This window comes from Oratosquilla oratoria, chromosome 4 (assembly GCF_046742065.1).
Source record: "Oratosquilla oratoria isolate Oo_2021 chromosome 4, ASM4674206v1, whole genome shotgun sequence".
Classification (NCBI taxonomy): domain Eukaryota; kingdom Metazoa; phylum Arthropoda; class Malacostraca; order Stomatopoda; family Squillidae; genus Oratosquilla; species Oratosquilla oratoria.
Window position 1 is genome coordinate 76,673,110 of NC_134780.1, and position 13,974 is coordinate 76,687,083.

The following is a 13,974-nucleotide window of genomic DNA, read 5'->3' on the forward strand; positions in this document are numbered from 1 at the left end:
TGTGTGTGTGTGTGTGTGTGTGTGTGTGTGTGTGTGTGTGTGTGTGTGTGTGTGTGTGTGTGTGTGTGTGTGTGTGTGTGTGTGTGTGTGTGTGTGTGTGTGTGTGTAGGTGTGTGTAGGTGAGGTGGCAAAATGAAACGTTAAGGCTAGAATATGGAGCTTTATTCAGAACCAGACCTTTTGACCTCTTGGGCTTTCCTCGGCACGAGCCGCGACAAAGAAATGTTATCTCTATTTTCTTTTGTTCTCACGGATGTAGATAACCTTGAAAAATATGCAACTCGTGATGATATTTATGTTCCGTTTATAAAAGCATGAGGATTCAGCAATATTGTGCAATTTCAGTGGCTGACGCGATAGTAAGGTATGTAAATTCCCAGTTGTGACTAACAAAATCTATTATAGAGTTTATATGTTCTGATTTAAGAACGATGTCCTAGTGTCATAATGAAAAATAGTGTCATTTTAAACTAACTTTATAAAAACAGTGGTTGTTACAGTAATCCTGTGGTTTGAGCATATAACAACAACTATCATAAATAACTCGTGCCATATAGCATCATGGACGTACATAAGAACATAGGAATGAAGGAGACTGCAAGAGGCCATAAGGCCTATACTAGGCTGTTTCATGTCCATTATCACCTGCCATCCCCATCCATAAAGTTGTAGTAAAACAGATCTTGCTTATTTCCTTCTTAAATCTAAATATGTCCTATTTAAATCCATTACTGCGAGTCCTGACCTGTTGTTTTAATATGATGACCTTGTTTGCGTTGCCTTTGAATCACTTGAACACCTCGATTAGATCACTCAGCACTCTGCGTCTTTCCTCGTAAGTTAGATTTCTGAGCCCATGTATTATTTTGGTCATTCTCCTCTGTACTGACTCTAGTGAATCTATACCCTTTCTATAGGACGGAAACCCAAAGTGTATCACCTCTACACATCTATGCCAAGTCCTAGCAATGAAACACTACCCAATTGGATTTTACACCATTCATGCTGACCCGCTGGTTTCTGTCACTGATCCAAGCTATCCATTCAAACACTTTTCCTCCTATGCCATGGGCTTTTACTTTATTTAGTAGTTTTTGGTGGGACACCTAGTCCAACGCTTTTCTAAACTCAAAGTAAAAATAGTAGGCCTCCGTCAGTCGATATCGACTATGGATATTGCGCCTGAGAAAGTCCTGATTTTGCTAGCGACAGTGAAAATAACATTGTAACTATCACTATTATCTGACGCCTTGTATATTTTAGTGTGAGAAAAAAGTCACACATGACTTACCCTTGGAGAAACCATGCTGTGAGTCACGAATCAAGTTATGACTCTTGATGTGATCTCTGATTCTAATGGCTGTGAAGAACATTCGAATCACATTAAATAACATGAATATAAGATTCCTTCGAACTAGGGTTATTGATATATCACACATACATAAAAAAACGTTTGTAGAGGCAAGATTCAGTTATTTAAAGAACAGAAATCTACAGAGATTTCAAGTCTGTGAAAGTATGAAGGATTTGATAGTTCTTGTTTTGTTTCAGAAAATGGCACGGTCGGCGTGGACTAACGCAGCTCTCCTATTGGTCGCTGCCCTTGCCTCGTCGTCGCACTACGGCGGCGTCATGGCAGCTGAAGTGAAGCCTCACAACATTGTCTTCATCATAGGCGACGACATTGGTGAGGACATTAGAGTGAGAACATATTTTCTAGGCAGAAGAACGGGTGGAAGTCAATGACAGCACTATCGCGTGTTCCCCCCCACACACACACAGACACACACACACACACACACACACACACACACACACACACACACACACACACACACACACACACACACACACACACACACACACACACACACAGCTTTCCCCGGTGGATGTATGGAACAAACTGGACAAAATTATAGTGTGTGCAAAAGCAACATCAACATCAACAATATTAATCGTTCCTTTGTCTATTTTGATAAGGTTGGAACGAGGTGCCGTGGAACAACCCGAAGGTGCTCATGCCCAACCTGTACAGCTTGTACAACTCGAGCGTCCAGCTGCCGCAGTACTACGCTCACCCGATGTGCTCGCCCTCACGCGCCGCCATCCTCACGGGTCTCTACGCCCACAAAACAGGCAGACAGGTGACAGCCTAGATTCCGCCTAGTTGCCATTCGCACGCTGTGTTGGTTAGCAAGTGCTAGAGGAGGAACAGGGCTCAGCCAGAAGCGAGGGCAATCTTGATTAACAGCAAGGGAGGATGGTGGCAGAGATGTGGGAGGTAGCAAAGAAGGAAGATGAGGACACAGGCTAAACAAATAAATAAATAAATGGATGATCAAATGAATGATTAAATGATAAAAATAATAATGATAGATGAAATAGAAATTAGAATCTACCATGGTTAATGATAATACAATAATGTGCAACTAACTTTTAATTAACTTTCTCAGCGGTTTGTCCTGATCGAGTCTGAACCAAGTGGACTCACCCTGAACCACACTCTGCTGCCCCAAAAGCTCAAGGACCTCGGCTACGCGACGCACCTCGTCGGCAAGTAGGTGTCTCCAAATCCCCTCCCCTTACTTCCTCCTCCGTCCCCTCTCCCTCCTAAGGGTTGACACCTTCTCCCAACCCCAACTTTTCTTCTTCACATCCAAAAGTGAGCTACGAGGGTTTAACATAGCTTGTATTGAGATTGTGTACGTGTGTGTGTGTGTGGGGGGGGGCTATGTATGAATATACTTCTCTCTCTGGGGGACAAAGACCTTATGTCCACACAGTCTACCTTTTCACGTTAGGCGACTGACAAAAAATAAGACAGAAATAAAAGAGAATAATAAAAAAAATAGTATGAATAATATATAATAGAAATAAGATAAAACAATATATAAAACAATAATTATCTATCAATATACCAAGGAATTTTACCCCATTATCACGGAGGTAGCCAAGTCAAAAGGGATATACCCACTCCCATCCACCCACCCTTTCCTCCTTATCATAGCTCCTCGTGGATAAACGGTCATCCCTGTATCTCGCCCACTGCCCTGGGTCAAAATCAATGCAGTACGGCACACCTGATCCACAGCAAGGCCGCTGTATTTAATCGGCGATCATCATCCCCCCACTCCCCCATATCCGTCCCCTCATGCAGAAACAGAGAAGATAGAGAGAAATCCCTTCGGTCTTTATCAAAATATCATTAACACATAATCACCCTAACCTCCCATTCCCCACCCCTTCCTTCGCATCAGGGCATCATCTATACACAGTCACTTTCCACCCATCCCTTTCCCCTGTCTTCTCCCTTCCTTGCTCAACAGACATTCCCCTCTTGCTCAATGCACCTTTCACCTCATCCATCCACCTCATCCTCGGTCGTCCCCTCAAGTTCACTCTATCCACCTCTGCCTTCCATACCTCTTTTACTGATCTTTCCTCACTCATTCTTAACAGTGTCTATACCATCCCTGTACTCTTCCATCAACCCTATCTGCTATCTCCTTTATCCACATCAACTCTCCTATTCACTTCCTCGTTTCTCACTCTATCCAACCTTATAACCCCTACCATACTTCTCAGATATTTCATCTCAAACACATTCAAATATTTCTTCTCTGCCTCTCTCAAATTCCAAGTCTCTGTTGCATACAGTGGCGTCGGTATAATCATATCTTCATATAATCCTCTCTTTGCATCCATTCCCAAATGCTTATTTCTCATTACACATTTAAGTACCCTAAGGCATTTTCCTGCTTTTGTCAATCTACAATTTACCTCCACTTCCACTCCTCATTTTCCTATCAAGTGCGACCCCAAATACCAAAAGCTATCCATTTCCTCTAACCTCTCTCCTTTCAGACATACTTCCAACTCCCTGTCATCCTCTCTCCTTTTACATCTAATCACCTTACTTTTACCCACATTTACCTTCAACTTTCTCCTATCGTTTACCCTCCTAAACTCCGCCATTAACTCCCTTAATCACCCCCTTGATCCTGCCACAAGCGCAGTGTCGTCAGCAAATGACAACTGGCTCACCTCCCACTTTTCTCCAATTTCTTTAACCATCTCCAATCCCCTGACCATTACCCTCACCTTTACTTCCTTTACCACCCCATCCTTGTACACATTAAACCGCCATGGTGACATGACACATCCCTGACACAGCCCCACTTTTACCTTAATAATACTCTCGTAAAAAGCTTTGACTGCCCTTAAAAGCTTTCTTCCGAGCCCATATATCTGCAAAACCTCCCACAGTGCCTTCCTGTCTAACCTGTCATAAGCCTTTTCCAAATCCATAAAAGCCCCCTCCCCCCCAAAAAAAAATCCTCACCTTTTGCTAAAGCTTTCTCACATATCTGTCTTACCACAAAAATCTGATCCAAGCATCCCTTACTTTTCCTAAGTTTACACTCTTCCTCACCAATTATTCCCTCTGTTCCTCTCCAAATCGTCTCAATTAAAACCCTCCCATAAGCCTTCCCTACTACACTAAACAAACTTATCCTTCTGAAACTACTATACTCACATTTGTCCCCTTTTCGTTTAAAGCGGAATTATACAGGCACTCCCACAGTCCTCCGGCATTCTACACTACCTTAGACACACATTAAACAGCCTCAATAGCCAGTCCATTATTTCTGTACCTCTCTTCTTCAAACGCTCCAAATGACACCCATCTAACCCATCTACCTTACCTGTTCTCATCATTTTAATAATTACTTGTACCTTATCTTTTCTTATTTCTCCTTCATTTTCATCACCCATCACTGTCATTTACTTAGCGCCTCCCACCAATTCTTGCCTATCTTCCTCCACATCTAACAACTTCCCAAAATACTATGTCCCTCTTCCCCTTACTGCACGCCTCTTCCGTTGTTATCTCTTCATCTGTGCCTTTTACCTTTTCTTGACTACTTGACTCGCCTCCCCCTCCTCTCTTAACTTCCTTCCAAAACATGTTTTCTTACTTTAGAAAATTTCTGTTATACTCCTCCCCCATCTTACATATGCTCTTCTTTTTGCCTCTATTATCTTACATTTTGCTTCTCTTCTTTTTTTCTTTGTGCCTCTCATATGTTTCTCTTGTCCTACTTTGCAACCAGTCCCTGAATGCTCGCTTCTTCTCTCCTACAACCTTCTTCACTTCACCATCCCACCATTGGCTAACCTTCGTTCTATTCCCTACCATCCTCCTTCTTCCACACTATCATCTTTGCACACTTTGTTACTTCCTCCTTGAAACATACCCATTCTTCTTACACTCTGCTATATCCTCCCACACTTCACTCAGCTTCTTGTAATCCTGCTCTTTTTCCTTCTTACTTAAACAGTTTACTCTAAACACCTCATTACCTTCTGTCCTTTTCCTTTTTCACCATCTATCCTCCACTCTCAACTTACCTTCCACCAAAAAAAGTATCTAATATTCCCCCACTTTCTCTCCTAAGAATATGTACATCCAGAACTCTTCCTACTCTTTTCTTATATATCACTACATAGTCCATTAAAGCCTTATCAACCACCCATCCATCAAGCACCGTCTGCCATGTGTACTTACAATTTACCATTTTCCTATGAAATGTGTTACGTATTATCAACTATCTACACCATTAACACTCCATTACGATTTTTACCTGCCACTCCAAATTTTCTAACCACTTTGTCTATTGGTTCATCCCCTACTATAGCATCGAGATCTCTCAATACCACTACACTGACATTCCTCCAAAACTCTCTATGCACTCATTTAAACCTATCCAAAAAGCCACTCTTTCCTCTATATTCTTTTCACTACCAGGTCCATATGCGCTTATAAAGATACACATTTCACTTCCAGTTTCACCTGCACCCGCATTAACTTTGAAAAAAAAAACTCTTTCTACTCTAATATATCCTTACCTATCTTTTCGCTTACTAACAAAGCAATACCTTCCCTCCCTTGTCCTCTCCTCACTCCTGACACCCTCCCCACTACACTCCCCACTACACTCCCACACTCAAACTCACCCCTCCCTTTCAATTTAGATTCGCTTAATGCCAACACATCCATCTTCTTTCTCACAAACTTACTGCCTATCTCTTCCCTTTTACTCTCATCCGTACTACTCCCACGCACATTAAAACATCCCAACCTTAGGATTCTGGTTGTGAAAAACTCCTCCAGTATTCTTTTTTCCTTCTACCAAGGGAGGTGGGTTATGCGAAAAGGGAAATATATTGTATATTCATAGAAATAGTACAGGAGAGTATTGAGAGTGAGTGAAGGGATATCATAACAGAGGGACAGCTGCAGTACAACAAGGTAGCATCATTTCTCTATGAGTAAATAATTCCTTTATCACAGACAAAATTATGTGTGACGCTGGTTCGTAGGGGCGCGCCATATAGACCCAAAATTATCAGCTGCATGTTACTGAGTATATTCAACCGCACAATAACATGCAGCCAGATGGGAATGATAACATCTCCAGAGGAGGATGAATGAAATTACAATCAAATGCAATGAGATAGAACAAAATATAAAAGAAACCATAAGATCAAATCAAACAAGAATGAAATATTATATAAAACAAAATCAGATCAGATACACGATAAGATTTAAAACAAAAATGAATTAAACAACAATTTGTCATTGCATCACAGGTGGCATCTGGGCTTTTGCGATGTGGCCTACACGCCGCTGCATCGAGGCTACGACACGCACTATGGCTTCTATGCCTATGGCGAGCACTACTACACGCACGAGACCATGGGATGTGAGTCTGCTACCAGATGCACTTCGTATATCAGTAACAGGGCGAGATGATATCACCTGTCACCATATTCTAATTATTTCACCCTCTCTTCAATGGAGAAGTGATGTGTCATTTGAGTTGAATTCAGTATTCACAATCAACAGTTATCTTTTTTAAAGTGGAACCAGATTTATTTAAATCATATATTACACTACTGTAACTCATTATTCCCTGACAAACTCGATCGACTTGTACACTAATGGAACTAAATTTCTGTATGTACATATATATATATATATATATATATATATATATATATATATATATATATGTACATATATATACATATATATATATATATATACATCCGCCAGGTGGTGAGGTAAGCACAGAAAGCGGTTTTTAATCCTTAATGCATTATCACACTGGGCTGTTTTCCCTCCGACAGTTGGAACAGATTTTCAGCCTGCAGCTTTCGGGAAGAAACCTGATACGCTGTAGGAAAACAATTTCTCTTCAGCATATCATGTCTCATTCTATGTATTTTTCTTGAGAAAACAAAATAATGCACCATAGTGATTTTGCAGCAGAAAAAAAAACTTATGGAGATGGGCAGTACTTCTGATTAATCAGAGGTTGGAGGAAAAATAGTGCAGTGTGATAAGCTCTTAACCAGGATGAAACTCAAAGGAATGAATACTCGCGTTTTCTGTGTTCACCTCACCGCCCTCCCACTTCCCTCTCCCGAAATTCATACCTGCATCGCCTTTACAGACGAGTCACCGGTAGGCTTTGACTTTAGGGACCAAGATCGAGTGGCCTGGGAAGCCAAGGGGAGCTACTCAGAGGTGAGTCACGTGTTCATATACAACAGCGTTCCCCAACCTCTTCCGACCCTAAGGGTACCCCAGTGGTCAGGTCTGAGCATTCCAGCACCCCCGTAACTAATATCTTATCACTAAAAGGATAAAGGATAAAGGAAAGGAAATATATCATTTGTTTCCCAGCACCCCAGAGGGTGTAGGTACACGCCAGTGAGAGAATGGAATTAATCATACTCTAATTCTCTCAGGACTTTTTATTGGAAATATAATCCGGAGTATAGTCAACCGAAGCCGATGTTTAAGTGAGTTTGGGAGAGTTTGTGGAAGAAGAAAGTTGAAGATAAATGCGGGTAAAAGTAAGGTGATGAGATGTACAAGGGGTGAGAGTGGCAGCAGACTGGAAGTGAGCATTAAGGGAGAGCGACTGGAGGAAGTGGATAGTTTTAGATACTTGGGTGCAAATATGGCAGGAAAGGGTGGAGTGGAGGTGAAGGTAGAATGTAGATTGAGAGAAGCGAGTAAATGCCTTGGTGGATTAAAAAGTGTAATGAGGAATAAACATTTAGAAATGGAGGCTAAGAGGAAACTGTATGAAAGTAGCATCATTTCTGCATGGGGCAGAAACATGGAACATAAGAGAGGAAGAGAGAAGGAGCTTGAATGTGTTTGAGATGAGGTGTCTGAGAAGTATGATGGGGTTACTAGGCTGGATAGAGTGAGAAATGAGGAGGTGAGGAGAAGAACAGCGGTGGTAAGGGAATCGGGAGATAGAGTTGATGAAAGAGTATTAGGATGGTTTGGACACATGGAAAGAATGAGTGAAGAAAGACTAGTAAAAGAGGTATGGAAGGCAGATGTGGAGGGAGTGAACATGAGGGGGCATCCTAGGATGAGATAGATGGATGGGGTGAAGGGGGCTTTGGAGAAGAGAGGAATGTCTGTTGAGGAAGGACGGGAGAGGACAGAAGACAGGGGTGAATGGAGAATGGTTGTATATGGATGATGTTGTGATGCATGAGGTGGAATGGGTGGGGGGATGGGGGGTGAGGTAGTATGTATGAGAAAAAATTGACGCAGCCCGAAGGGATTTCTCCCCGTCTTCTCCTTTTCTGCATGAGGGGACGGAGAGGGGGGGATCTCCGATTTAATGAAGCGGCCTTGCTGTGGATGTGCTGTGCCTTGTGACAGGGCAGTGGACAAGATGTAAGGATGACCCGTCATCCAGGAGGTGCCAAGATAAGAGGGAGGGAGGAGGGTGGAAAGGAGTGGAGTGCATTTAGGGATGGAATGGGTGGGAATGTTTTTTATGCCTTTTTCTCTTTGGCTACCTCCCTTGTAAGGGGGAAAAAGCCTTTTGGTATATGTATGTATCAATATACATGAAGTGCAGATAATGAGAAGAATACTTAGTTCGAAATAACAATTACAATTGCCGAGGATAACACAAAAAGCATGTGAGCTTATTTCCATTGTGCTCTTCGTTGTGCAACATAATTCTTTGTGTAAGAAAGACTTATATTACTTTTATCACCAGGAATAATTTGGTTTATAAATTACAATTTGATTTTTGCAGAATAATAGTACTAATATTTACAGACATTTACACATAGATATGAGAGACGTAACAGTATTCATAATATTATATTTCCATAATGCAAGTTTTAGCGGGGTGACAATATTAATTAAGAAAATTACTTATGGTACGTGAGTTCTACAGAAAACGAATTTTCAAAGCATGACTTTGCTACACTAGTACTCCAGATTGGGAAACGCTTCTCTACATTGACTTGATGTTTGGCCAAAGTCAAACTATGATGGAAGTAGTTAATAGCCGCGCTTATGAGTAGACATATGGCTCGACGGTGCAGTGGAACAATTCTTGACCACTAATTCAGCTATCCGAGTTCGAATCTCGCCCAGGGATAAAAAAAAAACAGCATCGCTAAAAGGCGAGTTGGTACTCCAACTGATGGGCAATGGGGTGTAAGTCAGAAAAGAGTTGTTTTGTAAAGAGCTGAGCAGTCTGGCTTTATTCAAAATTTCCTTTCTGACCCTTCTTTTCAATCAGGCATGAACCGTGTTTTCACTAAAAAATACTATGGGCTGAAAGTCTAATAAGAATAGTTTAGATATTTTTGTAATCAGGCTAAAAGAAATAGTTAAATCATCTCATTTGGGTGCATTTTGCAAAATCCTGTCTCAATTAGAAACTCCTCAAAGGATGTTGTTGGTCATTTGCCAGACTGAGACTTCATGATATCCACAAAACTATCTTTCAAATAAATAGATATAGATAAATAAGTAAATAAATTAATAAATGAATAAAATTAAAAATAATTAGAAATAAACATATTGAATAAAAAAACAAATAAACAAGTAAACAAACAAATCAAATTATATTATAAAAATAAAGATTAAGTCTGATTTAAATATACGGATTTTTCATTTCAGTTTTTGTTTGCGGAGCGCACAGAGGATCTGCTACGGAACGCGAAGGTAGAGGGGAAGCCCTTCTTCCTGCATTTGGCCTCTCAAAACATCCATTTCCCGAATGAGGTAAAACACGACAGAGAGCACCACACTTTTTTCATACATATTTAATATTTTGGGTATACACACCCTTCTCTAGAAATGCTGCCTCTTGTGTTCTTTCCTAACCCCAAGTTATAGTTTTCAACATGGACTACTTTGAGGTAATGCCATCTATTGAGGTTTTATGGCATTATTGTTGGATTATACTAGACTTATAGTGCCATCCAAGTCCTGTTGGATCTATTCTTCTAATGACCCGCTCCCGGGAGCTATCATTGATCGTATGCACGGTATCCTTTCGCACAGGTTCCCAAAGTCTACGAAGATCTGTACTCGGACATTGACAGTCAAATGGACAGGGTCAGATACGGCATGCTGTCGGCCCTGGATGACACGATCGGAAGGGTTGTACGCACGCTGAAGGAAGAAGGGCTCTATGACAACACAGTCATCATGTTTTCGTCAGACAACGGAGCGGAGTTGGCAGATTTCCGTAAGACCACAGGGTTTCCGTATCCACAGGGTTGCATTGTAGGAAACATGTGTCTGTCTTGTAACATGTCCCTAATGCACGGGAATATCTCATCCCAATTGGATATTTTGCCTCTGTCCAGATGGCAACGCTCCGCTGCGTGGCTACAAGTGGAGTTCTTTCGAAGGTGGAACCCGCGTACCCGCCCTCATCCACTCTCCACTTCTGGGCTTGGAGCCAAGAGTCCATAGAGGGCTATTCCACGTCACAGACTGGTTCAACACCATTCTCGACATAGCCATGGAGGGGGAGGAGATGTCTGCAGACGAGCTACACCATAACGACGGGTTTTCTCAGTGGAGTGCCCTGAAGAACGGCGCACCGTCACCGCGAAATCACTTCATCTATAACCTTGATGTTGTCAACGAAAAACCCAAAGGGGCTGTCAGGTAGGCATGCACCTCGCGTCCTCTGCGCTGCAGATGGACCGTTTCTTTGCTTATTTATTCATTTATTTATTCATTTCTATTTATTTATTTATCTATCTATTTATTTATTTATTCATTCATTTATTTATCTATTCATTTTTTTTTTGTCTGTTTATTAGATATGACAGTTCATGTTACTGTTTTTGCAGGCGGGATAATTTCAAGTACGTCACTGGTGAGCGTGGATCTTCCGATATTGGAAGGCATGGCCCATGGCTTTTCAACTTAGATGGTGAGTTCACACATACATATCTATGGTTGCCTTCCATCTTTAGACCAATAAGAGCATTTCATATTTTTTAACGCATCCCCATATTGCTGTACGAAGATGAGGCTATGCGATGTTGGGATCTTGTAAAAAAAAAAAAAAAAAACTTGAACCAAGGTTGTAGGTGTTGAGGTTGAGATGGTAATTGAACGCAGTAATGTGTAATCATAACATCCTTTGCATTTCCTTTTCGTTAATGACAACATGCCGTTGGTATGCCCTCCCTTCCCCCCCCCAAAAAAAAAAAAAAATCTTATGAGTATTCAGTTGAAGTGTCTCATACATGTCCTTCTCCTTCCAGTCGATCCCAACGAGACGAAGAACCTGATGGACGAGGAGCCCGAAGTCGCAGCGGACATGGAGAAGGAACTCCACCAGTACCTGAAGGACGTCGTTACCTCTGATGTTCCCTTGGGAGATCCTGCTGGAGATCCTGACAACTTCGGAGGAGCCTGGAGTCCTGGCTGGTGCACAGCCACCTGAAGCAACCTTGCAGGAACCAACGAGAACTTGTTGGAAATACTCTCTTCCATTTGAAGTTCTGACTCGTTCTCTATTAATTTGTATGTTTAAGAGCATTCTTGTTTTTTTTATTTTATTATTATTTTTTTTTCTGTATCTATAACTTCATTGTGGACCACTACTCTCCTGTTTTGCTATTACTGTCCACTGTAAATATTAAGAAATACCTTGAACTTTTTTTATAATGTGCAATTTTTCTTGTCTCTAGTAAACCTAATAAATCAGAAGGTCTTATCAATTTTCACAAATTTGTATTAACTGAACTAAAAACAGCTGATTTTAATGCTTACTACAAAAGCTGCAACTTATGAGTGGATAGCAAGATGAGGTGAAAAATTATAACTTAGAACCCACTGTCGGGTGTAAAAAGATAAAAAGTGTGATTATTTTTCCTGTATATTTCGACCACTCTCTGTGGTCCTCTTCATCTACTGAAGAGGACCACAGTGAGTGGTCGAAATATACAGGAACAATCATCTCACTTTTTATCTTTTTCCACCGACAGTGGGTTCTAAGTTTAAATTTTACCAATGTGTTACGACATTAGTGCAATCTAACATGGTGAAAAATTATAACTTGGACGATTCAAACCACAACCACCCATAATTTTTTATAAAGGAAACCGAGCTCCCTATTTAATCTGGATAAATCGGATTGATAAATGAATAAAAGAAAGAAGTGTGTAGAGTTCTTAGATACTGAACATATCCTAAGATATGCAAATATTATGAATCACCACATAATTCCAGTGTCACCCCCATTAATGCATACACTTCATCACGCACGCTCGTGCACACACACGTTCATGTACACATTGACAATAATGACTGGCATATGAGGACATAGACAAGGTTTGAACCATACATGAATTTAAAGTTAGGTATGATGAATTGGAGAGTAGGTGACGGAACCCCACGAGTGTTGCTCCTTGCCTGTTTACTACAATTATACGTCTACTTATAACTAAAAATCTAATGGTCAAGAACCTTTCGAAAACGGGGACCCGCGGTTGGGAGGGTGGGGTGAAGGGTCACTTCATATAGGTGTTAATTCAGGGATAGGGGAAACCATCAATAGCTTAGGTTATACCATTTGGCACCTCCACTATACTCGGGAACACAGCATTTAAGAAGAAGCGTCAAATACATTTCTCAAAGTGGTTGACTGACACCAAGAAACTATCGAGGGATGTGCTACAGAGCGATAAAGCCTTCGCTGCAAGGCTAAGAAAAGAGCATTGAAAAGCCTTCCTTTCCCCCTATAGTTGTGTTAAGGCGTTCAAAGTCACCTTTTCACTTCTATACCAAGTTCTGCTATAAAGATGATCCTGACTTCTCCGATGAAGACTCCAGCTGTGATGGAAGTGATTTGGCAGAGACATTGAGAGAGTTCAAGGAAGAAATGAAGAAGGAATTGAGAGAAGAGTAACGAGGAGCAATCTTCAAAACTTAACAAGATATTCAAGGTAGTCAAGAGGTTAAGTGATGAAAAAAGACAAAGAGGAGGAACCTCCAAAGAAAAGAGCTAAACATATATCTTTAAGTAACCAATAAAAATACACATTTATTATTGTATTTAATTATTCTATTGTTGGGAAGGAGGGGTGAAGGCCCAGGACACGAAGCGCCGGCGAGCGAAGTGAGGAGCGCCGCAGGCACCCCAAAAAAAGTATTAAGACAGATATTCATAACAATGGTGGTTAACCAAATTTATAGCATGAAGAAATACAAATTAACAACAAAACAACCATATCCCATTTACAAAAAGACTATACAAAGGAGTCCTTCAAGATGCAATACTATCACCCTCACCATGAGTGACTTAAATCTTTCTCCTATCACATAGCCTCTCAAACTGCCGCATTACAAACCCTGGCACAGCCACACCTCAAACCTTTCACTTCCTCCATTCCTTACCCTCACTCCTCATTCTTCTACTACTCACATAAAACTTCTGACTTCCTCTTTGGCTTTCCCATATTCCATATATCCACAACACATCCCATAGCACCTCTGTCAAACCTGTAATACAATTTTCCAAGTTCATTTAAGAGACATATTACAGTTTATAAGAAATATCCTGTAAATTAGCACATTTGCTCCTTCGTACAACCAAAAGTTAC

The 13,974-nt window shown here is 41.0% G+C and overlaps 1 protein-coding gene across 1 annotated transcript; it reads left to right on the plus strand.

Moving 5' to 3' along the window:
* Nucleotides 1-333: 333 nt before the first annotated feature.
* On the plus strand, nt 334-12,091 carry LOC143024357 (arylsulfatase B-like). The gene is made up of 11 exons (XM_076183151.1): nt 334-364; nt 1,552-1,687; nt 1,981-2,144; nt 2,454-2,557; nt 6,655-6,767; nt 7,521-7,594; nt 10,022-10,126; nt 10,409-10,595; nt 10,717-11,023; nt 11,212-11,294; nt 11,632-12,091. Exons 2-11 carry the CDS (start codon nt 1,555-1,557, stop codon nt 11,811-11,813), a joined length of 1,452 nt encoding a protein of 483 aa, XP_076039266.1. The 5' UTR covers nt 334-364; nt 1,552-1,554; the 3' UTR covers nt 11,814-12,091.
* The last annotated feature ends 1,883 nt before the right edge of the window (nt 12,092-13,974 follow it).